Consider the following 27,285-nt stretch of genomic DNA (forward strand, 5'->3'; position numbering starts at 1 on the left):
CATCCTCATAAACACTTATTGTTGTTTGTATTCTTTTTTTTTTAAATTGGTTGTTCAAAACATTACAAAGCTCTTGACATATCATATTGTTGTTTGTATTCTTGATAACACCATTCTGACTGGTGTGAAATGAAATCTTGGAGTAGTTTTGGTTTGCATTTATTTTTCTAGTTGCTAGAGATGTTCAACATTTTTTTCACATATTTGTTGACTGACTGTATATCATCTTCTGAGAAGTGTCTGTTCAGTTCCTTAGCCCATTTATTGATTGGGTTGTTTTTTTGGTGTTACCCTTTTTGAGTTCTTTATATATCCTAAAGATTAGTGTTCTATCTGATGTGTGTGTGTGGTGAAAATTTGCTCCCATTCTGTAGGCTCTCTATTCACCTCAATGATTGTTTCTTTTGTTTCTTTTTGCTGAGAAGAAGCTTTTTAGTTTGAATCCATCCCATTTATTGATTCTTCATTTTATTTCTTGCACTTTAAAAGTCTTGCTAAGGAAGTTGGGGCCTACCTAGTCTGACATAATGAAGATTTGGGTCTATTTTTTCTTCTACTAGGCATAAAGTCTCTGGTCTAATTCCTAGGACTTTGATCCCCTTTGAGTTTTGTGCATGGTGAGAGGTGTTTACTTTGATTTTAATGCATATGGATTTCCAGTTTTCCCAGCACCATTTGTTGAAGAGGCTATGTTTTCTCCAATGTGTGTTTTTGGTGCCTTTATCTAGTATGAGGTAACTGTATTTATGTGGGTTCATTTCTGTGTCTTCTATTCCATACCATTGGTCTACAGGTCTATTTTGGTACCAATACCATGTCATGTTTTGTAACTATTGCTCTGTAGTATAGTTTAAGGCCTGATATAGTGATGCCTCCTGCTTCATTCTTCTTGCTAAGGATTGCTTTGGCTATTCTATACCTCTTATTTTTCCAAATGAATTTCATTATTGCTTTTTCTATCTCTATAAGGAATGACATTGGGATTTTAATTGGAATCACATTTAATCTGTATAGCGCTTTCGGTGATATGGCCATTTTGACAATATTAATTCTGCCTATCCAAGGACATGGGAGATCTTTCCATCTTCTAAGATCGTCTTCAATTTTTTTCTTTAGTTTTCTGTAGTTTTCATTGTAGAGGACTTTCACCTCTTTTGGTAAGTTGATTCCCACATATTTTATTTGTTTTGAGGCTATTGTGAATGGGGTAGTTTTCCTAATTTCTCTTCCAGAGGATTCATCACTGATGTATAGAAATGCATTTAATTTATGGGTATTGATTTTATATCCTGCTACTTTGCTGAATTCATTTACTAATTCTGGAAGTTTTCTGGTGGAATTTTTTGGATCTTCTAAGTATAGAATCATGTAGTGGGCAAACAATGATAATTTGAGTTCTTCTTTTCCTATTCATATCCCTTAAATTTCTTTCATCTAATTGCTCTGGCTAGAGTTTCAAGAACTATGTTGAATAGAAGTGGTAAAAGAGGGCACCTTTGTCTCACTCCAATTTTTAGGGGGAATACTTTCAATTTTTCGCCATTTAGAATGATGTTGGCCTTGGTATTAGCATAGAAAAGTTATACAATGTTGAGGTATGTTCCTACTACCCCTAGTTTTTCTGGTGTTTTGACCCTATTTAAAAGGTGCATTGTGACATTTAATACATGTATACAATATGTAGTGATCAGATCAGGGTAACTGACATGTAATTCACCTCAGACATATCATTCCTTTGTGGGAGAAACATTCAAAATCCTCTCTATTTGCTTTTTTAAAATATCACTTAGTTTTTGTCAACCAGTTTTCTTACCATATTGCAGAATATTAGGAGTTACTCTTCTCAACCAACTGTAGCACTGCACTAGTTAACCATGCTCTCTCCAATCCTTCCTCCCCACACTCTTCATTTGCTTTTATTTTTAACTGCTTTCTTGATTTTATTCCAAAAGTCACAAAACTAGAACAAGTTTAAACAAAAAACAAATTTGTTCTTACAAGTTTCAAAATATGCATCCCCAGATGTTAGCCAGAAATTTCAAATACAAAATCTGAAACAGACTATCAATTCTCTACATTGTACATGTGAAATATCAAGACATTTTTATCAATAGTACGAATGTATTGATCACTAAAATTCAGAGTTAGAGATGAGTGAATCAGTGAACTGTGGTTTTCTTAACAAATAAAGCCAACTTGTTTTTTCCTTCACATATAAGTGAAAACATGTTGTATTTGTCTTTCTTTGCCTGACTTATATCACTCAACATAATACCTTCCAGCTTAATCCATGTGGCTGCAAATGACAGAATTTAGTTCTTTTTCATGGCTGAATAATATAGTAATAATATTCCACTGTGTGTGTGTGTATATATATATACATATATATATATATATATATATATATATATATATATATATATATACATATATATATACACACACACACACACATACACACCATATTTTCTTTATTTACCCATTCATTAATGGACACCTGTCTATAGAATTAACTCTGCTTCCCTAACTGTTTAATATATAATATTAATGATTAAATCCAGTTAACTTGACTTTAAAGACGGGAATAGCCAATTTGTGAGAAGGCCACATTGCAGAGGAACTGTGGGGGCCTCTAGGAGCTGTCTGCAGTCCCTACTGATAGTCAGCAAGAAAGCAAGGACCTCAGACCCACAGACAAAAGAACTGAATTCCACCAACCACCACATGAGCTTATATAAGAACTCAAAGCTCTAAAAAGAAATGTATCCTGGTTGAAACTATGACTGGAGACTTGTGAGTCCTTGAGCAGAGGACCCAGTTAAGCCATGCCTGAACTGATGACTTAGGAACTGGAAGAAAATAAATGTTTTAAACTTATAACTGTGGTAATTTGTTACACAGCAAAAGAAAGACAATATACTATCCAACGTTTCTAGCCCTTGTCTGCTCCAGGATGTCATTTTCTTCCTGCTTCTAACCAACTTTTTACTTCTTTTCTTCTTCTTCTTTTTAAAATTTATTTATTAATTCTTTTTATTTGGACATGACTTTTGACTTTTAATCAACCAACCAACATACAAACCATTTTTGCAGTAAGTACTAGATCCTTTAAGATCATTTTTGCTTCTTAGGCATCTCCAGAAAGGGTTTCATAGAAGGAGTCAGTCTATTGTCCTATCTCCAAGGTCCCCATTTTGCCTTTGAAGATCACCCTTCACTCTATGTTGTGAGTGAACTGGCAAAAGGAGCAGCAGGGAGATCAGTTAGGAGGCTACTGTGGAAGTCTAGGTAACAGATGATAGTGACTTAACTAGGGCATGGCAAGGAAACTAGACAGAGGCAGAGGGATTTGAGGGAAGGTAACAGAAGTGACCCTCAACTTAAGTATATATTGATAACCACTGTTGATATTATAATAGCCAGGTAATACTTAGCATGTTTTCTTTTTCTTAATGCATATGTTTATAATAGTATATTTTTAGAGAACTGGAATAACATTTTGTTTTTATTCATTTATTTATTTACTTATTTTTGCGGTGCTGGAGATTGAACCCAGGACTTTGTACATGCAAGGTAAGTACTCTACTGACTGAACTACATCCCCAGCCTTTGTTTTTTAATTTTATATTTTGACCCTTTACCCTTGATGTGACCATTTATCTAAAGCGCTAAATACCATTTAAAAACACATAAATAAATATAGTCATCTAGTGCATTTCTGGATAAAATCTTGTGTCTGTGAGTATTTTAAATATATTTGATTTTTTTCTAAATATAAAACCTAGTTTTACTTTATAGAAACCTATTCTATTTTTCCTTACCTTTTAGTTAGGCTTTAAAAAGAAATGTGTCTAAGTATTGTAATACTTAGGCTAATAACCTTCAGAAATAAAACACTAGTTCTCAACGCTATCGGTAGCATGTGAGTATGTGTTTCCCCAGTAGGTAGAATTATCATTTTTAAATACCTGACAACTTTTATAGATCAGAAATTGCATAATATTTATTTTTACTCTGTACTTATTCAGTACTGCTGAGAATTTTTCATTATTTATTGTCTGTTCTTTTTTCTACCAGGGCACTGGCCTTTTTTTTTTTTTTTTAATAAATCAACTTACACGTGTCCTCTATATATTTAACCTGTTGCTATATATTCACAGGTTATGCTTTCTATTTGTCATTTGACTTCTTACTTTTATGCTGTGCTCTGAAACCATTTTTAGTTTTCATGTATCTAAATTCATCTCTTTTTTTTCTTTGTCATTTCACCCTTTGCTCTTATGCTTAAAAATACTCTCATACTACAATAATAAAGGCATCCTTAAACTGTTTTTTATGGTTGCCTTTAAAAAAAAACACACAAACTGTTATCTGAAAATCATTTTTGTGTATAAAAAACACGAGTCAAGCAAGTTTTTTAAATCATGAAAATTTAAATTCATTAAATTTTTCCTAAGTATATTTTGGTAAATATGCTATCTGTACTAATCTGATCAAACACTTTCTAATCTCAAATTCTTTTTCCTTTAAACAAATGGGCCTTCAAACACAGACTTAACTGACATGACTACAATAGAAGCAAACTTAACGCTACCTCTAACCTTAGATTCAGTAGACAAGAAAAGCAAATCCTTGTCAAAGCAATCAAAACAACAAAAGGCTACAGCTTCTCATCACTCAGACAGTCCAACATAGCACCAATGTAATCTGGAGAGGGTATCTTTATGGAAAATTACGTCTTTCTCGCTCATGGTAGGAAAAACGTTTCCATCAGCAGTCTCAGATGGAGAGCACCAGTCTGCTCAGCAAAGGTAACTCACCAAAATCTTTCTAAATAACTTCACTACAGATCAGCTACACTCTTGCATTTTGAACACAGTTGTTTATGTCTAAATAAACAGATAAGATGTATCACTTAGCTTTATACTTAAATCCAATTGACTATAACTACTTTAATTGTCTCATTACAAAGTGGTTTCTGTTACGGGAACCCCAAAAGGAATTTGTTTAGGGAACTCTCCCAAAACACTGTTAAAGCAATAATGTATTAATCTATTATCATCAAAGGACAACCCCCACACTACACAGGAAAAAAAAAGGGATAAGTAGAGGTTCTAGATAAGGTATACCGTTATCAGGGAAACAAGCAGCCTACCTATCCAAATCCTATCAATGGGGTAATATAGCTTCCTAGTTTTAGGATGTACACTGCATATGACTTGCATATGACACAAAAGTGACAAAAATGTTACTGAGTCAACTTAAATCCTGAAAAAGTCAAACTCTATTCTGTCCCAAAAGTATTTGTCTTGAGTTTTCTCTAATGAACCTAGAAGAGCCAACATATTTCATAGGGCTAAAACTTTTTTAAAGGTTAATGGAAAAATATTTCTGAGGAAAAAATGCCTCCAAATAATATTTTAGTGGGTGGATTCGGCACATACCAGTGAATACCTTTGAGCTTAATCCAATTTTGAATTAAGCTAGAGTTCACCTTTAAGAAACAACCTGTTTCAAGTAAAACCCTGTATTAATAAGAAACATGGACTGTGAATACAAAAAAAAAAGATATTATCAACTGAAATGTATCTAAATATTTTAGAAAGTTTTCCGTAACTAATCAGTAAATCTTTAAAATGAATGATCTTTTAAAAAATTTGTTAGTCATTCCTCTGTAAAAGCTAGCTTTTTATGTGTATGCCAAGCATAAAATTGCCCTATGACAAATTTAACAAAAACTTCACATTACAGTGTAACGTTTTCTAGTACTTCAACATAATGACAATGATTTGAAGGATAAAAACACAGAATAGTCTACGTTCTGATACACTTCAGTATGATGAAGAAAGCCTGAGAAGCATACCAAAATTAGGTCCATATTTTAAAGCTGCAGGTAATCAAGCCAGGAAAATAAATTGAGAAACCAGTCTATGTAATCACAATCACTTGTAAAACCATTTCAAGTATTTTTTCAATTGTAACTGTTAGCAGTTTCTATGACTATAATCTTTAAAAAAAAAAATCTTCCACTTCAAAAATTAAACGCACATGTACATTAACATTTTTTGTCTACTTATAGTTAGGTGCTAGCTATGCCAGATTAAAATTTCCTTCTTTCACTTTCCAATTCTGCATTCCCTTCTTTTAATTTTTGTATATTATGACTTCAAGTTAATTTTGTGTTATTTATCCATATAATGATTGGCTAGAAATTTGATCTTCAAAGCTATAGTAATGTAGAATTTGACAAAGAAAATGATGCAGAGAGTCACTTCATGACAACACAATGTTTTTCACAAGGTTAATGTTACCTTTTCAGATGTTTTTCAAGGTTGGTTAATCATTTTACAAATATTCAATAATTTAAGTGTCTCAACATTATAAATTTGTATATATAACTCTAAACATAGCATATTGAAAATAAGATATAAAATGAACTGTTCATGGCTTGACAATATGTCATTAAGGCACCTAGTGCTGGCAACCTCAAATTCCTATCTTCCTCAACCTGTGTCATCCTAAAAGATCCAAGATTTTACCCTTGCCTAAAATGTTAACAGGTATTTTTCATTGGGCAGAAATCACTTACAGCAGAATTTCAAACTTAAGGAACTGATCAAATAGAAGAGAAGTTAACCTTAATATTACCATTAAATTAATTTTCATGTAATTGACTTATCATCTGAGTGATCCATTACTAAGCAGAAACCAACTTTTTCCTAATGTATTTAAGTAGTTTTACACTGGCTCTGATAGATCTGGAGCTTCGTTCATTAGTGAGCCATCAAACCTTGGGCTACACTACAGTTTCTATTCTTCAGATTCTCATCATCTATGGTAACCTGAGGCAGAACCACCTGTGTTAATTTGAAGAATTATGTCAGCTTTGTTATCCTCACAGTCGGGAAGGGATGTAAGAATATTCTTTGAAATTCCAAATTTGAACCATTATAGAACAGAGAAATTCTTAAAGTTTTAACAGTTTAGTTAATTTGTTGTTGTTTTGTTTTGGTACTGGGAATTGAACCCAGGAGTGCTTCACCACTGAGCTATATCTCCAGTCCATTTTTATTTTTTATTTTGAGACAAGGTCTCGCTAAGTTGTCCAGGCTAGCCTCAATCTTATGATTCTCCTGTCATAGCCTCCTGAGTAGCTCAATAGGCACACAACCCTGCACCGAGCTCAATTTAGTTGTTTTAAACTGGCTTCAAATAGTTTAAACAATCTTTGGGGCACTCTTACATATTTCTGATCACTTAATAAACTGATTAGCTGTGGGAGACCAACCTTGCACGTGACTGAGTTAACTCCCCTGATGGGCAATGTGATGTCAGGCAACCATGCTACTAGACTGCTGCACTCTTCTAGGGTTCAAGTGACTGTCTTCGTGCCTGGGCATGTCTTGCTACAGTCCCATGGGTGGAGCTAGGCTCACCTGTTCCTTTGTAATATTACCCCTTACCTTGTTTAGGACAGAATCTTCCATGGAAGTGCCTTGTATGTGTTCCCTTCTCTTACTGTGCCCTTGGGTGTGGCCAACCCAGGTTTTTAGTCAACCTGCTGACAGTGGACATCATGAAGATAGACTCAGCCCTCTGAAACCTGACCCCTTGCCTCATTTGAATAGCTTCTCCTCAATAAAAGGGTCAGCATGTGCTCTCTCTCTCTCTCTTTCTGCAGACCCTTAAGGTCAGAGAGGCGGTCACAGCGACCCCAAAGAAAAAGGTATTTGTGTCTCTTCTGTGGTTATTTCGTGCAGCCCAGTTAGCCCTGTTTACCTGGAGTGACCCCTGAGCCTTTTAGTCCTGAGAACAGAAACCTGGCAATTAGCCTTTTTTTAATATATTCTTTTCATATTTGCAAAGGAGTTCCAGTATCATTTAGCAAGTTAAAAAAAAATCAACACATAATATTAATAGCCAAAATATCTCTGTTTATTGTTTGTTTTAGAAATGTGTTTTTTCTTAAATAATGTTTTCGTTGTAGATGACACAATATCTTTATTTATTTATTTATTTATATGTGGTGCTGAGGATCGAACCCAGTGCTTCACACATGTGAGGCAAGTGCTCTACCACTGAGCTATAACCCCAGCCTAATATCTGTTTATTGATACAGCCTGTAGGCTATCTACAATGTGATTTCATGTCCAGTTAATCACTATATGACTTCCATATTCAAATATGTAGTGTTCATACGTTCTTCAAAAACATGGCTAGTGTCAAAATATAACTTAAGAATAAACTATTCTTTAGTCACAATGTTCATGGTAAAATATATCTGACAAATAAAAAGTATAAGAATTAAATTTTTTGCAAGAGTACTTAGACTTTTATCACTTTTATAAAAGATGGGGAAAGGAGGATGGAAGGAAATCAACATTCATTACAAAATTACTAGAAACAGGTACTATGTTGAAATACTTTAAACAAAACTTCAAACAATTTTAATGTTCCCTATGTTCTCTTATCAAGTTATTATAAGCCAATATATTCAAACATCAAAGGAATTAAATATACTCTCTTAGAATACTGAACTGATTCCATTTTTTCTATGGTGTATATGCAAAACTCATCACATTTTTCAACACTACTGTATAGTCCAAGGTCTCTCAGTCACATTGATTTCAATTATTCTCAGAAAGTTACCTTAAAATACCATTAGCTCACTGAAATATTCTTTTCAAGAGACTAGTTTAGTTGAGTCAAGAATTCAATTCTTACAAGCATGCATTGGTAATATCTGTTATTAATTTCATTATATATATAAAGATGTGAGCTGCCAATCTTAAAGACTAAATACCCGTTGTTATGGCAATTTTCAGATTTAACCTCCTTTTTCAGTGCCTAGAGGTTGTAAGTAAGAGAAACAGGGTTAGAAATTAGATAGATTGAGCATTTTCAAAACCAAATGTTTTCATTCATTGATTTACAGTAAAATGCATTTCAGTGAAAACAGATGCTTTTAAGAGGATACAGTGTCTAAAAGTCCAGTGCAAAATATCTTGATTAAATACATTTGAAAAAGAAATAAACCGAAATTGAGTTTTAAGCATTAAGAATACTATACATGAAATAAGACCATAAGCAACTTTATATTTATATTTAGTGATTTTAATTAAATAATAAAAATTTTAATGACAGCAAAATGTGGAAAATGTTTATAGCACTATTAAAAGAAAACAACACAATAAAAATTTTATCAGTATAATTATATAAATATTTGCATAGACATTAAAAAAAATTAACTTTGAAAACAGCTGATCTGAGAGCTAATTGATTTGTAGATAATTGCTTATATCAATAAAATGACAGTTTGAAAAATATCATCACTATATGCATCTGCAATGGTTTCGCCATTTTAAGGATATGAGTGTCTGTGTCTTAGTTGCCAGTTTTCTTTCAGGAAAGCAAACACCACAACTCCCCTATATCCTCCACAATGTTTAAAGCAGCATCCAGTGCCCAGACAGAACCAGTCAGTACTACCGATGAACACCAAATGCAGACAACATAAAAATGAGAACTTACTGTTATTTGTTGGTTCAGGAAACCCAGCCTTTGGACCACTCCAGCCTTTGTTTTCCCCTGTCTGAAAGATTAAATCAATTGTTTAAATCCAGAGAAGAAGGCTAATTTACAAAATGAAATAAAATACGGCAATCAATTAAACAAAGTAAGGGTAATGATTTCTCCTATGGTAGTTCTATGCACTCTCTCCAAAGAGAAGATGGCTACAAGAGTAACTAATGGGGCCTGGGGTTGCAGCTCAGTGGTGGAGTGCTTGCCTCACACATAAAGCACTAGGTTAGATTTTTCATCACCACATAAAAATAGATAGATAGGGAGATAGGTAGGTAGGTAGGTAGATAGATAGATAGATAGAATAAAAAGGTATAAGAAAAAGAGTAACTAATGTAAATAGTATCATCTATCCCTTATCTATACTTGAATCTATTTCTAACTCTCCATCAACTTTCAACTGCACAAGTAAATTTACAATTGAAAGTATCAAAAAAGCCTAATATTGGTGTAGTAATGCACACCTGTAATCCCAGCAGCTTAGAGGCTGAGGTGGGAGGATCATAAGTTCAAAGCAAACTGCAGCAATTTAGTGAGGCCCTAAGCAACTTGGCAAGACCCTGTCTCAAAATAAAATACAATAGGGGCTTGGGACATGGCTCAGTGGTTAAGTGCGCCTGAGTTCAATCCCTGGTAGAAAGAAAGAATGAAAGAAAGAAAGAGAGACGGGGAAGGAGGGAAGGGAAAGGGAGGGGGAGGGTAGGGAAGGGGAGGGAAGGGAGAAAGGGAGACTAATATTAAGTGTAGTATGTATAAGATAGGCTCTAAGTGATTAAAAAATATTTAATTCATTTGTAAATAAACAATATTAGTAATCACAAGTACTAAAGTGACTAAAAGAGCTTCTTTATCAATCCTAAAGTTAAATTAAGAGTAGAAGTGTTAACAGGAACTTACCTCAACATTGTAAAAGCTATTTATTCTAAGCCTCAGGCAAGCATTATTCTAAATGGAGAAAAATGGAAGGTATTCCCTCTAAAATCTGGAACAAGACAGGGATGCCCTCTCTCACCACTTCTATTCAACATAGTTCTCTAAACACTGGCCAGAGCAATTAGACGAAAGAAATTAAAAGCATAAAGATAGGAAAAGAAGAACTTAAATTAGCACTATTTGCGGATGACATGATCCTACACCTAGCAGACCCAAAAGGTTCTTCCAGGAAGTTTCTAGAACTAGTAAATGAATTCAGCAAAGTGGCAGGATGTAAAATCAACACCCATAAATCAAAGGCACTCCTGTGTAACAATGACAAATCCTCTGAAATGGAAATGAGGACAACCACCCCATTCACAATATCCTCAAAAAAATAAAATACTTGGGAATCAACCTAACAAAAGAGGTGAAAGACCTATACAATGAAAACTACAGAACCCTAAAGAGAGAAATAGAAGAAGACCTTAGAAGATGGAAAGATATATCTTGTTCATGGATAGGCAGAATTAATATCATTAAGATGGCCATATTACCAAAAGTACTCTATAGGTTCAATGCAATGCCAATCAAAATTCCTCGCAGAAACAGAAAAAGCAATCATGAAATTCATCTGGAAAAATAAAAGATCCAGAATAGCTAAAGCAATTCTAAGCAGGAAGAGTGAAACAGATGGTAGAGCAATACCAGATTTTAAACTATTCTACAGAGCAACAGTAACAAAAACAGCATGGTACTGGTACCTAAACAGGTGGGTGGAACAATGGTACAGAATAGAGGACACAGAGACCACTATCTTATATTAGACAAAGGTGCTAAAAGCTTGCAATGGAGAAAGGATAGCATCTTCAACAAATGGTGCTGGGAGAACTGGAAATCCTTATGCAACAAAATGAAATTGAATCCCTTTCTCTCACCATGCACAAAAGTTAACTCAAAATGGATCAAGGAGCTAGGAATCAAACCAGAGACCCTGCATATAATAGAAGAAAAAGTTGGCCCTAATCTCCATCTCGTGGGGTCGGGCTCCAAATTCCTTAATAGGACACCCATAGCACAAAAATTAAAATCAAGAATCAACAAATGGGACATATTCAAACCAAAAAGTTTTTTCTCAGCAAGAGAAATAATAAGTGAGGTAAATGGGGAGCCTACATCCTGGGAACAAATTTTTACTCCTCACACTTCAGATAGAGCTCTAATCTCCAGAGTATACAAAGAACTCAAAAAATTAAACAACAAGAAAACAAATAACCCAATCAACAAATGGGCCAAGGACCTGAACAGACACTTCTCAGAGGAGGATACACAATCAATCAACAAATACAGGAAAAAATGCTCACCATCTCTAGCAATCGGAGGAATGCAAATTAAAACCACTCTAAGATACTATCTCACTCCAGTAAGAATGGCAGCCATTATGAAGTCAAACAATAACAAGTGCTGGTGAGGATGTGGGGAAATAGGTACACTTGTTCATTGCTGGTGGGACTGCAAATTGGTTCAGCCTATTTGGAAAGCAGTATGGAAATTCCTTGGAAAGCTGGGAGTGGAATCACCATTTGATCCAGCTATTCCCCTTCTTAGACTATACCCAAAAGACCTAAAAAGAGCATACTACAAAGACACAGCTACATCAATGTTCATAGCAGCACAATTCACAATAGCTAGACTGTGGAACCAACCTAGATGCCCTTCAATAGATGAATAAAAAATAATGATAAAAAAATGTGGCATTTATACACAATGGAATATTACTCAGCACTAAAAAATAACAAAATCATGGCATTTGCAGGGAAATGGATGGCATTACAGCAGATTATGCTAAGTGAAGTTAGCTAATCTCTAAAAAATAAATGCCGAATGTCTTCTTTGATATAAGGGGGGTGACTCAAAACAGAGTAGGGAGGAAGAGCATGAGAAGAAGATTACCACTAAACAGGGACGAGAGGTGGGAGGGAATGGGAGGGAGAAGGGAAATTGCACGGAAGATGGAAGGAGACTCTTATTGTTATACAAAATTACATATAAGAGGATGTGAGGAGGAAGGAAAAAAAGAGAGAGAAATGTGTCACAGTAGATTGGGTAGAGAGAGGTGATGGGAGGGGAGGAAAGGGAAGGGGAGGGGAGGGGGGATAGGGAGGATAGCAGAATACAAAAGACACTAGTATTGCTTTATGTATAAACATGGCTATATAACCAATGTGATCCTGCAATCTGTACACGTGGAAAAATAAGAAATCATACCCCATTTGAATCAAATGTATGATATGTCATGATCATTGTATTGTCTTGAGCAATAAAAAAAAAAAAAAAAGAATAGAAGTGTTACTTCATCCATTCTGGGAAAGTCCTGACTTTCACCAAAAACATAATTTTAGCAAAGAGTTAACCAAATGGCTTTCAAATTTTTTCTCTTCTTTATCTCTTTCATTTTTATTATACATCTTAAGGGTAACAAGATACAATAGCAGAACAAAAGAAAATAAAGAATTCTGAAAAACAAGTTGAAACTAACGGAAATGTGCAAAATGTATAACAATGAGGTCTCCTTCCATCTTCTGTGAAACTAACGGAAATGTGCAAAAGTGGCCTCAATGGAAAGGGACTATTTGCAGATAAATAGCACGGTATATTAGAAACAACCAACAGCTTCAAATGAGCATCTCTTTCTTCCTTTAATTATCTCTTTTATCTCCTTAAAACACAAATCCTGTCTTCTTCTGTACTTCACACCTGCAAGATCACTACTGTAATCTTCTACTACAAAATGCTAACACAGGCATCCTTCAAAGGACAAAAATTGCTGTATAACAAAATAGGCTGACACTTAAGACACTTAAGTATGGTTGGTAATGCACTAGGTATTTTACATTGATAGAGATCATCTCATTTTCATTCTCACAAAAATCTGGTAAGATGATATTAATATTCAACTTCACAGAGAAAGAGATAAGCTAGGGTTAGAGAGGCTCAATAGTTAGTTTGAGGTTATACAGCTAACATGTAAAAGTGTTAGGATGTCAAACAGAGTTTTTTGAGAAAACAGTAATCATACTAGTTAGTACCTTTTCCAAAAGAAAAAGCTGAAGAAAAAAATGAATAGAAAGCATGGATTAAGTGTGAACTGTGCATCTAAGAAAGAGAAGATAGAGGGGCTGGGGTTGTGGCTCAGTGGCAGAGCACTTGCCTAGCATGTGTGAGGTTCTCACATCACATATAAATAAATTAATTAATTAAAAGGTACATCAACCACTAAAAAAATATTAAAAAAAAAAAAAAAAGACAGACACTGGGATAAAGAACAGAGTTTGAAACTAACGGAAATGTGCAAAGGTGGCCTCAATGGAAAGGGACTATTTGCAGATAAATAGCACTCTGATGGAGAAGCAGATCCCTCCAAAGATGTCAGAAATTTTAAAAGATTTTGAAAAACCACTAAAAATTGTTATCAGTATAAAAACCTTGTGAGCAGAAAGAAAATATATTCAATATTTTTTTTCATTCTTTCTTTACATTTAATTTTATTAATAGCTCCAACAGGGGCTGAGGTTGTGGCTCACGAGTAGAGCACTCACCTAGCATGTGCAGGGTCCTGGGTTCGATCCTCAGCACCACATAAAAATAAATAAATAAAGGTGCTGTGTTCAACTACAACTAAAAAATAAATATTAAAAAAAAAATAGCTCCAACACTGTTTGCACTTATTGAACAACTAACACTATTTAAGTTCTTAGAAAAATATTTGTTTCAGGAATTCTAGAGCAGTTCCACAATTAGCCTCAGGACTCTGTCAAGACTTTCCAAATGAATAAATTATATTTTTAAAATGTAGAATTTAAAAAAAAAAACCTATTACACAATTGTATTAATTTCTCTGTCCTTTACCTTGCTTTTTTATTTTAACTATATATTTGAAACAGTAAAGTAACAATTTTCATCTGAGAGCTATGTCTAATATTGAAATTTCTCACCCTTTTAGGAGAATATGAGGAAATAAAGTCAACAGGGACAAAGTCAAAGTGATTATTAATTGTTGAGAGCCACAGCCAGAAGCAGCCCCAGCAAACTTCCAGCTGATTGGCTCACCGTGGCCCCAGCAAACGTCCAGCTGATTGGCTCCTCTGCAGTGACGCTCATTGGGCTGTTTCCCTGCCTTTTCAGACCACGAAGCTGCGCATTGGGGGATTCTTTTGGCTCTGCCCACGCGACCCAGCCAATCAGCCTCAAGGGCGGGAAGCATGCAGGTTGAGGTGCTCGCTAGAAGAGCCGATGGTGGCAGTTGGACTCTGAGGGAATTCCTGATGAGCTCATGTGCATTCTAAAAATAAAGTTCGTTCCTGCTTGATAAGTGGCTCGTGAATTGTGCCCAGCCAGACTGTGGCATTTGGCGACCCACACGGAATGACTGACAGTAAGTGATAAGGTAAACTGCCGCCCCTGAGGGCAGGGCGAGAGGATGGGTAGCCATTTTAAGATTCTTCTTTCATTTTGTTTCGCTTTTGTTTTAAGTTGCCTGTCCCTGGAGATGGGTGAGATGGAAGAAAAACCGCTCACATCTGAGGAAAAACTATTTGCGTCTGAGGAACAGATAGGGAAGAAAGGATGAATGTACATTTCAGGAGGATAGAAAGGCTGTCATAATGAATTTTTGTTCCATTTTTGTTTCATTTTTTCTTGGTTTTGTTTTGCATTATCTTAGTGAGGGGTATCTATGTCACGGAAATATGGAATTAAAAATTAGTAAAAAACAAATCGAAAAAATGTTAAGTAAATTGTTAGAGGAAGGAGGCACCCTAGTAATATCAAGAACAATTAGGGCATACGTTGAAGATTTAAAAAGGATAGAAAAGGAAAGCCCAGGAACTCTGCAAGTTGACACATTACTGTTATAGACGTTGGTACAATCTTGTTTACTTAGTCAAGGAGAAGACATTTTAGATCAAGTAAAAGAGGAGGCCTCTCGAGATAGTCAGCAAGGGGAAGAAAGTTTTGAGCAGAAAAAGCCGTCAGGGGAAAAGTTACAACAGGAGACTGCTACTAACACCTTTCTATCACCAGAGGGCATAAGTGTCCAACCAACAGCTCCACCTCCATATGCTGGGAGGCCCCCAACCCCCATAGTTGATAGATGGGATCCTGAGACAGGACCTCAAACATTAGCATGCCCTGTATTTGAGCAGGCAGGAGGGCAGTGAATTCACCATGCTTTAGATTTCAAAACAGTAAAGCAGCTAAAAGAGGCTGTAACAACCTATGGTCCTCAAGCATCCTTCACTGTAAGCATGGTCGAATCCATTACCAATTTGAACATGACGCCAGCAGATTGGACTAGTATGTGTAAAGCTGTGCTAAATGGAGGACAATACCTGTTATGGAAGGTTGCCAATGAGGAATTTAGCATGGAGATGGCTAGGCAAAATGCAGCAGCAGATTATCCTCAGAGAAATCTAGATATGTTGTTAGGAAAGGGACCTTATGAGGGTCAGCAGCAACAAATTGCATATGATCCTGCCTTATACTCACAAATTGCTGTAGATGCGGTTAGGACATGGAAGACTTTACAAGGACATGGAGATTTACAAGGTCAATTATCTAAAATAATACAAGGAGTTAATGAACCTTATGCTGAATTTGTAGATAGGCTTATTCAAACAGCTACCAGAGTTTTTGGGGATACAGAACAAGCAATGCCATTAATTAAACAGCTAGCCTATGAACAAGCGAACAGATGGTGCAAGGAGACCATTAGACCATGGAAACATGGAGATTTAAACACATATATTAAATTATGTAGAGACATTAATGAATAAGGGTAAGTCTTGGAAGCTGCAGTACAACAGGCTTTAGATGCCAGGCCAAAAACATGCTACAATTGTGAACAAACAGGACATTTTAAAGGGAATTACCCCATAGGAGGAGGGTTTAACAATACTAGGTATCAAAGGGGTAGAATACCGGGTATTTGCCCACAATGCCGTAGAGGGAGACACTGGGCTAATGAATGCTGTTCTCAAACCACCATAGAGGGTACTCCTTTATCAAAAAACAGACAAGGACCAGGTGTTTACCCACGATATCGTGGAGAAAGGCATCGGGCTCCACTGCCAAAAAACGGACAGGGGGGCCCAATGCTCCAGGGCCCATGACCACAAATATACGGGGCACTGGAGGAACCCAGCAACACCATCAGGGTAGTGCCAGGGCACATTATCCATTAGATCCCTCACTAGACAAACCATGTCCTAGAAAGAGAAAACTCAGCAGCTCATCTCCCAAATTTCACTTCCTGTAACTCTTCTATTTTATACCTCAATCATTTCCTTTATTTCTATAAACATTTGTAATTAATTTCATTCAGTCCTCTGAGTCTTTGACTTTTCCAGTCTCTCTCACTACTTCTAGCTTATTATCTGCCTTGCTTGGATCCCATATCTGACATGTCCCTTCTAGTTCTTAACTATTTACTCCTTTGTCCTTCTGTTGACTCATCCTCAAATCCCCATCAACAGGTCAACTGTTTGCTTCCATGTCCAATATTCTAGAGGCTGCTAAACCTTACAAACTGATGTCATTTACATTTGTAGCTTCTAACCATTCATGATAAATGGTCCCTACTCTATGATATATGAAAGTTGATTAGAAAAATACACATTCCCATGCATTTGAGAGCTCCATTGAAGTTGGTAAAAATATATTTACCATTTTGTGCCTCCTTTTTTTTTTTAATTTTCTTTTTCTGGAGGTTTTGGAATGGGGTGGTCCTGGGGATTGAACCCCTGGTGCTGTATCACTGTACTAATCTCCAATTCTTTTTAAAATTTTGAGACAGGCTTTCCCTAAGTTTCACAGATGGCCTGGATTAGATGTGTGGGCCACCATACCCAGCCTCATTTCTTATTCCCTTTCCTTCTACTAATGGCCAAAGACATTTAAATATTAGGTTACATTTACTGTGATTAACTCTTCATCTTCAACTGATCCCAAGTCTACTGCTCTCCGATTTCTCCCCTAACACTAATGAAACTGCTTTGTAAGGTTCCTATTTAAACATGTCAGATTGATCAGAAGAGCAAATTCTTTTCTTTCTCAAAATATCTCTAAATTAATAATCCAATTCCTTCCCCCCCAGACACACACACACACACACACACACACCCCACATCACACACCACACACAGAGAAACAACAGAAGAAAACATCAATCAAAATCTAGAATCTGAACAGCAGGTTCCAGACTGAACAAGTTGTAACTCTCTTAGCAGACATAAATGGCTGAAATCTAATCTGAAATAAACAGGATAAACATAAGAAATGTGCACACAATTTCTTTTTTAAAAAATACTTTTTAGTTGTAGTTGACACAATAACTTTATTTTATTCATTGACTTAATATGTGGTGCTGAGGATCGAACCCAGGGCCTCATACGTGTTAGGTGAGCACTCTACCACTGAGCCATAATCCCAGCCCATACATGCAATTTCTTTGGGGAAAAATATGGAATAAGGGACAGATTTCCAAAAATCTAAACTAATGGAGAAATAATCTTGTTCATGGATCAGAAGACTCAGTATTCTTAAAAACTATTGTAAATAAGAAAGCAAACCATCTCATTCTTTTAAAAGGCAAACATTTTGAACATACACTTCAAGGAATAAACAAGCACATGATAATAAACACTCAACATTATTACTAGAGAAATACACACTAAAATCCAAACAGACCAGAGTAAGACAGGAAGGGAGCAGAGGAAGATGTACTAAAGAATAAAACTGACCAAATTATGTTATGTGCATGTATAAATATGTCACAATGAATCCCACTATTATGTATAATTATAATGCACCAATTAAAAATATCCAAAGATCCAGACATGGTGGTGTGGTGGTGCACAACTATAATTCCAGAGATTTGGAAGGCTGAAGAAAAAGGATCACAAGTTTGAGACTAGTCTCAGCAACTTAGCAAGCCCTCATCTCAAAATAAAAAGAACTGGAGATGTGGCTCAGGGGTGAAACACCCCTGAGTTCAATTCCTGTTAAGAGCCACAGCCAATTAATACGATGCATGGCATTTTTGATTGAAAGGTGATGCCAGCTAGCCATTGAGATGATATGATTATGTTAAAAATTACATTCATATGGATATCGGACTCCTGCTGTTTACCTCGGCCTGCTGCGGGACTCCTGGAGAGTTCCCATTGGTTGGGAAAGTGCAGTAGGAGCCAATTCTGGGGGAGGAACTTGCTCTGGGGTTCCGGGAGGAAACGGGAGAACGCCGCGTGTGTGGATCGGGAATCTTCCCTGGCGCGTACGTGGTATTGGCTGCTATTTCAAAAATAAAGTTTGTTCCTGTTTGAGTGGCTCATGATCTTGTGCCCAGCCAGACTGCGGCAATTGGTGGCCCGAGCGGGGGACGTCTGAAGCTTGGAGGTGAGTAAAATTGCTCGCCCCTGAGGGAAGGCGACAGAATGGGTGACCATTTCAAAAAACAATGTGTTCTTCTTTTGATTTATTTTGTTTTTGTTTCAAGCTGCCTATCCCTAGAATTTTCTCAGGCAAACTGGAAAAAATGGTTGGCTCAAAGTTTGAAGTTGTTCGGCCCTGAGAAAGAGAAAATTGACACAACTATTCTTTGCTCCGTTTTTGTTTCATTCTGTTTCGGTTTTGTTTTATGTTATCTTATTGGGTTGCGTTACTTTTATAGTAGATTAGAAACTAGTAAAAAACAAACCGAAAGACTGTTAAGTAAATTATTAGAGGTCCAGACTGTGGTAGAAAACATGTCAGGTCAAGCAAAAGAGAAGGTCTCTCCAGCTAGTCAGAGGAAAATTTGAAGAAAGAAAGCTTAGAAGAAAAACAACCATCAGGCGGGGAATTACAACAGGAGGCTGCTACTAACTCCATTCTATCACCAGAGGGCGTAATTCAACCAACAGCTCCACCTACAGCTGAGCGGCCCTCAACTCCCGTAGTTGATGGACAAAATCCTGAGGCAGGATCCCAAAGATTAGCATGCCCTGTACTTGAGCAAGCAGGAGGGCAACGAATTCACCGTGCTTTAGATTTCAAAACAGTGAAGCAATTAAAGGAGGCTGTAACAACCTATGGCCCGCAAGCACCCTTCACCATAAGTATGGTCGAATCTATTACCAACTTGGACATGACACCAGCAGATTGGGCTAACATGTGTTGATCTGTGCTAAATGGAGGACAATATTTGTTATGGAAGGTTGCCAATGAGGAATTTTGCATGGAGACAGCTAGGCGAAATTCAGCAGCTGGTTACCCTCAAAGAAATCTAGAAATGTTGTTAGGAAAGGGACCTTATGAGGGTCAACGGCAACAAATTGAACATGATCCTGGTGTATACGCACAAATTGCTGTAGATGCGGTTACGGCATGGAAAACTTTACAGGGGCATGGGGATTTACAAGGACAGTTATCTAAGGTAATACAAGGAACTAATGAACTTTACGCTGAATTTGTAGATAGGCTTATTCAGACAGCTTCTAGAATATTTGGAGATCAGAACAGGCAATGCCATTTATAAAACAACTGGCTTATGACCAAGCAAATCGTTGCTGCAGAGAGGTCATTAGACCATGGAAACATGAAGATTTAAACACATATATTAAATTATGTAGAGACATTAATGAACAAGGGCAAGTCTTAGCAGCAGTACAACAGGCTTTAGATGCCAGGCCAAAAACATGCTACAATTGTAATCAAACAGGACATTTTAAAAGGAGTTGCCCCATAGGAGGAGGGTTTAACAAAGCTAGGTATCAAAGGAATAGAATACCAGGTATTTGCCCACGATGCCGTAGAGGGAGACATTGGGCTAATGAATACCATTCTCAAACCACCATAGAGGGCACTCCGTTATCAAAAAACGGACAAGGACCAAGTGTTTACCCACGATATCGTGGAGAAAGGCATCAGGCTCCATTGCCAAAAAACGGACTGGAGGGCCCAATGCTCCGGGGCCCAAAACCACAAATATACGGGGCAATGGAGGAATCCAGCAGCACCATCAAGGTAGTGCCCACGACACATTATCCATTAAATCCCTCATCAGACAAACCAGAGGGAGCACAGGGTTGGACATCTGCACCACAGCCAGAGCAGTACTAACTCCAGAGATGGGAGTTCAAATCATTCCCACAGGAGTAAAAGGACCTCTTCCCCAAGGAACAGTAGGCTTATTATGGGGACGCAGTTCTTCTACACTAAAAGGACTTATGATAAGTCCTGGGGTAATTGATCCCGATTATGAAGGTGAAATAAAAATTATAGCTAGTTCTCCAAGAGGTATATCAGTAATTTCACCAGGAGATAGAATAGCACAGTTATTAATAGTACCCAGCCTACATGATAAATTTTCCAGTCGTACTGTAGAAAGAGGTACCAGGGGATTGGGCTCCACAGGTGTAGATTGGGCTATGCTGTCTTTAAATTTAGATTCTTGCCCCATGCTAAAACTAAATATTCAAGGACATGACTTTAATGGGCTGCTGGACACAGGTGCGGACCTCAGCATCATATCTCGTCAAAAATGGCCAAAATATTGGCCATTACAACAAGCCACTCAAACGCTTCGAGGCCTAGGAGTGGCAACTAATCCCCACAGAAGTGCAATGGTATTAGATTGGAAGGATCCTGAAGGATGTGAAGGAACTATACAGCCCTATGTATTGGATCATCTTCCTATAAATTTATGGGGACGAGATGTCCTAGATCAATTAGGTTTGACGTTAACAAATAACATCAATCCTAATGCGCCCACTACTAGGGCTAGACAAGGCTTTAGAAAAGAAAAAAGATTAAGAGAACAAGAACAAGGTATGACAGCACCAATTCAAATAGATCAAGAAATAAATAGACATGGATTGGGTTTTCAACAAGGGCCACTGAGACAATCAAAATTACTTGGAAATCAGACCAGTGTGGGTTCCTCAGTGGCCCTTGACTAAAGAAAAGATACAAGTAGCCCATGACCTGGTCAAACAACAATTAGCGGAGGGACATATACAACCTTCCGTATCTCCCCATAATACTACCATTTTTGTCATTAAAAAGAAATATGGTAAATGGAGATTATTACAAGATTTAAGAGCCATTAATAATGAGATGGTTATTATGGGACCTGCTCAATCAGGGATTCCCCAATTGTCTGCTTTACCAAAAACCTGGTATGTTTTAGCTATAGATATTAAAGATTGTTTTTTTTCAATTCCAATTCATCCTGAGGATAGTCCACATTTTGCATTTACTATCCCTGCACTAAATCATGAAGGTCCTGATCAGAGATATGAATGGAAAGTACTCCCTCAGGGGATGGCTAATAGTCCAACTATGTGTCAAATTTATGTTAACAAAGCAATCCAACCACTTAGAAATCAAAATCCTGAACTACAAATATTTCACTATATGGATGATATGTTATTGGCACATAAAGATAAAAACACATTGCTAGAATGTTATGCCACACTTACAAATTTATTAAAAGGTTAAAATCTAGAGATAGCAATAGATAAAGTACAATTAAATCTTCCAATTAATTATCTAGGAGTTCTGTTATCCTCAACCATGGTCCGTCCACCAAAAATTCAAATACGAGTAGATCAACTCAAATCACTTAATGACTTTCAAAAGTTATAGGGAGACATAAACTGAATACGGCCTTATCTAGGCATACCAACAGGAGAGCTAGGACCTTTATTTGATATCCTAAAAGGTCCATCAGATCCAAATTCACCCCGCATGTTAATGCCTGAAGCAAGAAAGGCATTAAAAATCATTGAAACATATATGGAAAATATGCACTTGGATAGAATTGATATGTTTGCCTTTATTATTTATTGTACTACCAACAAAAAATATTCCTACAGGAGTATTTTGGCAAGAAGGTCCATTATTGTGGATACATTTATCTTATTCTCCTAATACTATTCTTACTAGATATCCTGAGGCTGTAGGACAATTAATACTCAAAGGAATAAAAGCAGCAAAGGGAGTGCTTGGGATTTCTCCCAATAAAATTATTACTCCATATACTATGGATCAAATTGATGAGTTAGCTAATGAGTTAAATACTTGGGCAATAATCATGTGTAAATCTAATGTTTCATTTGATAATCACTTACCATCTAATCCTTTGTTGTCTTTTTGGTCTAAACATCCTGTAGTTTTTCCAAAAATGACAAAAAAGACCCCTATCATAAATGCTCCAAATATATTCACTGATGGGTCAAATAATGGTACAGCAGCAGCAGTAGTTACCCCTGATCAAACTTTTACATTTTTAGTACCCAAACAATCAGCTCAAAAGGTAGAGCTTAATGCAGTATTACAAGCTTTTATGATGTTTAAAGATTCTGTATTTAATTTATTTTCTGATAGTCAGTATGTAGTTAATGCTATAGTATCCCTTAAAGATGCTGGTAGGATTTCCCCTTCTTCTACTATTTTCTCTTTGTTTTCCACTATACAAAGTCTAATCTGGGACAGAAAAGATCCATTCTTTATAGGACATATCAGGGCACAAACAGGATTGCCTGGAGCCCTTAGTTTGGGCAATGAATTAGCAGATAAATCTACACATGACATACATATTTCCTCCACAATAGAAGAAGCTATAAATTTTCATAAAAGGTTCCATATCAATGCTAATACTTTACAAAAGCGTTTTAAAATAACTAAAGAACAAGCCAGACATATAATAAAACAATGTCAAAATTGTGTGACATTTTTACCACAAGTTAATCTTGGAGTCAATCCTAGAGGACTGATACCTAACCATATTTGGCAGATGGACGTCACACACTTGCCAGAATTTGGAAAATTAAAATATTTGCATGTTACAGTTGATACTTCTTCCAGATTTTTGATGGGCTCCCTTCATGCCGGAGAAAAAACTAAAGATGTTATAGCTCATTGCTTACAAAATTTTGCCACTGTGGGCGTTCCAAAACAGTTAAAAACAGATAACGGTCCTGGTTATGCTTCTACCTCTTTTAAACAATTTTGCTCATCATTTGGCATTACTCACATAACAGGAATTCCATACAATCCACAGGGACAAGGCATAGTTGAAAGAGCTCATCAAACTATTAAAATGTACTTATTAAAACAAAAGGAGGGAATTGGAAAGGGGTATATATCCCCCAAAGATAAACTTAAAATAACCCTTTTTACTCTAAACTTTTTAAATTTGGATTCATCAGGGCTTAGTGCTGCGGAAAGACATTTGAATCCAAAAAATGTACATAAGCCTAAGGTACTTTGGAAGGATATTCTAACAGGACAATGGAAAGGTCCTGACCCAGTGATTGTCTGGAGTCGGGGCTCTGTGTTTTTCCACAGGGAGAACAGCAGCAGATTTGGATTCCAGAGAGGTTAACTAAAACAGTTTCTACAAACCAAAAAGAAGATGATTTGACTGAAATCCATTACAGCTGATATCCAGAACTCCAGCTTGGCTATTCTTACATCTGCGACAGTGATTAACCAGGATGCTTTTTTCAATATCTATTTTATTATTGCTTTTTCCCACATCATAAAGTTCTATTTTATTTTTGAGCTCATACAGACCTAGGTTAATGTTTTTCTGATCAGTTTTATTTTTTGACTGTGGAGTTTTTAACATTGCAATGGAGATTTCACCTAGATAAAGCTACAAGGCCTTTACTATTGTCTTATGTGTTGTATGTTATGTGTGCATACTTCTGTTTTGTGTTGTATGTCTGTATGTGCGTATGTCCATATATATCATATATGAGGAGTGCTCATGAATAAATGGATCCAAATTTTTTTATTATTCACGTGATTTTAATGGTTTAATTTAAATTGGGTAAACAGCTGTTAAAGATTATTTTAATATGTGTACAAATAAGCAGGTTAACAGATCTGTTTGTTTACTTTCATCTTTCCTTTTCATTATATTTAATAATTCTGTTCAGGATAATGTAAATTGTTCTACAAAATGTTTTCTTAGTACCTGTTGAAATGTTACATTTTTTTTTTTAACATCATTGTCAAAATTCCTATTTTCATCCCAGTGCCGGTGAAGACAAAGATGAAACCAGACTACAACTTCTTCGATAATTATCACAACAAACTGTATAAACTGATACATCAATGAATAATAACTTAACAAGTAATGCTCAATCAATGAGTCGATTTATCTTGGGAGGAAATGGACATATTGATAGATTCCTCCACTTTGAACTGCTTACAGAACTTGCCTGGACTATGTATCACTTGTATGCACTGTGATCTATCTGTTGATGCAGTGAATTATGGTAATGCTGGCGTATCTTTGCTGATGTATCACCAGTGATACAATTTTCCCTAAGGAGCCGTCAATTGATTTGGTGTCGTGGCATTTCTGTATCCTCCTCCCTTCTACTAGTGATGGTCTAATTTTGGGGGCCAACAGAACCTCACCCCCCCACTGGCACCAAGGCCAAATCTGGGGGCCAACAGAGGTGAGGCAAAGAACCTCACCCCCCCACTGGTGCATAGACCTATCCACAAGTATGGCTATATGCTGGACTGGTAGTCAGTGATGGGTATGATCCAGTTGCAGTGGTATCAACCTAAGACAGGAGGCTGACGCCTAAAGTTCAGTTTTCCGATGACGGGTAAGACCATATGTTGAATTGGACAAACCTAACAGGCACGGTCCCTAGCCACATTGCTTGTTGCTTAATTAAACAGAAGGGGGGAGATGCTAAGAGCCACAAAGGTGATGCCAGCTAGCCATTGAGATGATATGATTATGTTAAAAATTACATTCATATGGATACCGGACTCCTGCTGTTTACCTTGGCCTGCTGCGGGACTCCTGGAGAGTTCCCATTGGTTGGGAAAGTGCACTAGGAGGGAATTCCAGGGGAGGAACTTGCTCTGGGGTTCCGGGAGGAAACCGGGGGAACGCCGCGTGTGTGGACCGGGAATCTTCCCGGGCGCGTACATGGTATTGGCGGCTATTTCAAAAATAAAGTTTGTTCCTGTTTGAGTGGCTCGTGATCTTGTGCCCAGCCAGACTGCGGCAAATTCCCAGTACCAAAAATAAAAAAAAAATTTTAATTTAAAAAAAATTATGCGTACACACACACATACATATCTCCAGAGACAGCATGACCAAACCACCATCAAAAGTGATGGTGGTAAGGGGCTGGGGTTGTGGCTCAGCAGTAGAGAGCTCACCTAGCATGTGCGAGGAGCTAGGTTCAATCCTCAGCACCACATTTAAAAAAATAAATAAAGATATTGTGTCCAACTACAACTAAAAAAAAATAGTAATTAAAAAGTGATGGTGGATCAGTTCTTAGAAGGCTTGCCTCACATGCACAAGGCATACCAGCCTCCCGACACACACACACACATACACACACACACACACACACACAAAATGATACCAACAAGAGCTAGAGAGGATGTGGAGCAAGTTGAATTTTCAAATATTGCTGGTAGGAATGTAAAATAGTACAGCCTCTTTGGAAAAACAGCTTCATAATTTCTTATAAGATTAAATACAAACTTATTAAATGAATGCATATATATAGGATATAACAGAGAAACATGTACAAAGATTTGCTAAGTGAATGTTTATAACTGCTTTATAATAGGATCAAACTAATGATAAATGTGAGGTAGATAACTTTCAAAAGCATTATGTTAAATCTAATGAATTAAACAGATACTTCTCAAAAGAACTATAAATGAATGGCCAACAAATACATGTAAAAAAATGTTCAACACCATTAGCAATGAGGGAAATGCAAATCAAAACTAAAATGAGATTTCATCTCACACCAGTTAGAGTGGCAGTCATCAATAATACAAATAATAATAAATGCTGGAGAGGATGTGGAGAAAAAGAAACACTTTTACATTGTTATTAGAACTGTAAATTAGTACAACTGCTGTGGAAATCAGTTTGAAGGCTCCTCAAAAGACTAGGCATGGAACCACCATATATCCAGCTATACCACTTCTCAGTCTTTACCCTGAAGAATTAAAGACATCTCATACAGTAAGATACATGCATACTCATTTTATAGCAGCACAATTCATAATAGTGAAACTACAAAACCAGCCTAAGTCTCCATCTATGAATGAATGGATGGATAAAGAAAATGTGATATATACACACACAAAATAGAGTTTTGAATTATTCAGCAAGAAAAATAAAATTATGGCATTTGCAGGAAAATGGATGGAAGTAAAGACCATCATGTTAAGTGTAATACATCAAACTCAGAAAGTTAAGGGTTATATGTTTTCTCTTGTATATGAAAGTTAGAGAGGAAAAGGGGAAGTAAAATCAAAGACAGATCAGTAGAAGAAAGGGACTAAGGGGTGAAGGATAGGAATGGGAAATACTGGGGAGTGATATTGGCCAAATTATGTTGTTATATTGTATTCATGAATGAATATGTAACAATAAATCCCATCAATATGTACAAATATAATGTACCAATAAAAATGTGGGAAAAAACATCATGCCAAGAAATAAGAAGTAGACACAAAATAACTATATAATGTATGGTTTAATTGTTTAATATTCTGCAAAAGGCAAAAAGGAACAGAAATCAGATCACTGCTTGACCAAAGGATGAATGTAAGGGATCAGGTTAATTTTATAAAGCATTAAGGAATTTAAGGAAGTGCAAGAAATGCTAAAGGTCTTAATTGTGGTGGTGAGTAGATAGGAGTAAATATTATCTATTTGTCAAATTTCACTGAAGCGCACATCAA

The 27,285-nt window shown here is 36.5% G+C and overlaps 1 protein-coding gene across 14 annotated transcripts in view; it reads right to left on the bottom strand.

Moving 5' to 3' along the window:
• The window catches only part of Stau2 (staufen double-stranded RNA binding protein 2), a 311,629-nt gene that overhangs the window by 144,407 nt on the left and 139,937 nt on the right, over positions 1-27,285 (bottom strand). For all 14 annotated transcript variants that reach the window (XM_076835703.1, XM_076835702.1, XM_076835711.1 and 11 more), the window contains one exon: positions 9,532-9,592. In XM_076835703.1, coding sequence (XP_076691818.1) covers positions 9,532-9,592 — 61 coding nt within the window. The remainder of the gene's footprint in view (positions 1-9,531; positions 9,593-27,285) is intronic.

Source organism: Callospermophilus lateralis, chromosome 16 (assembly GCF_048772815.1).
Source record: "Callospermophilus lateralis isolate mCalLat2 chromosome 16, mCalLat2.hap1, whole genome shotgun sequence".
Taxonomy (NCBI): Eukaryota; Metazoa; Chordata; class Mammalia; order Rodentia; family Sciuridae; genus Callospermophilus; species Callospermophilus lateralis.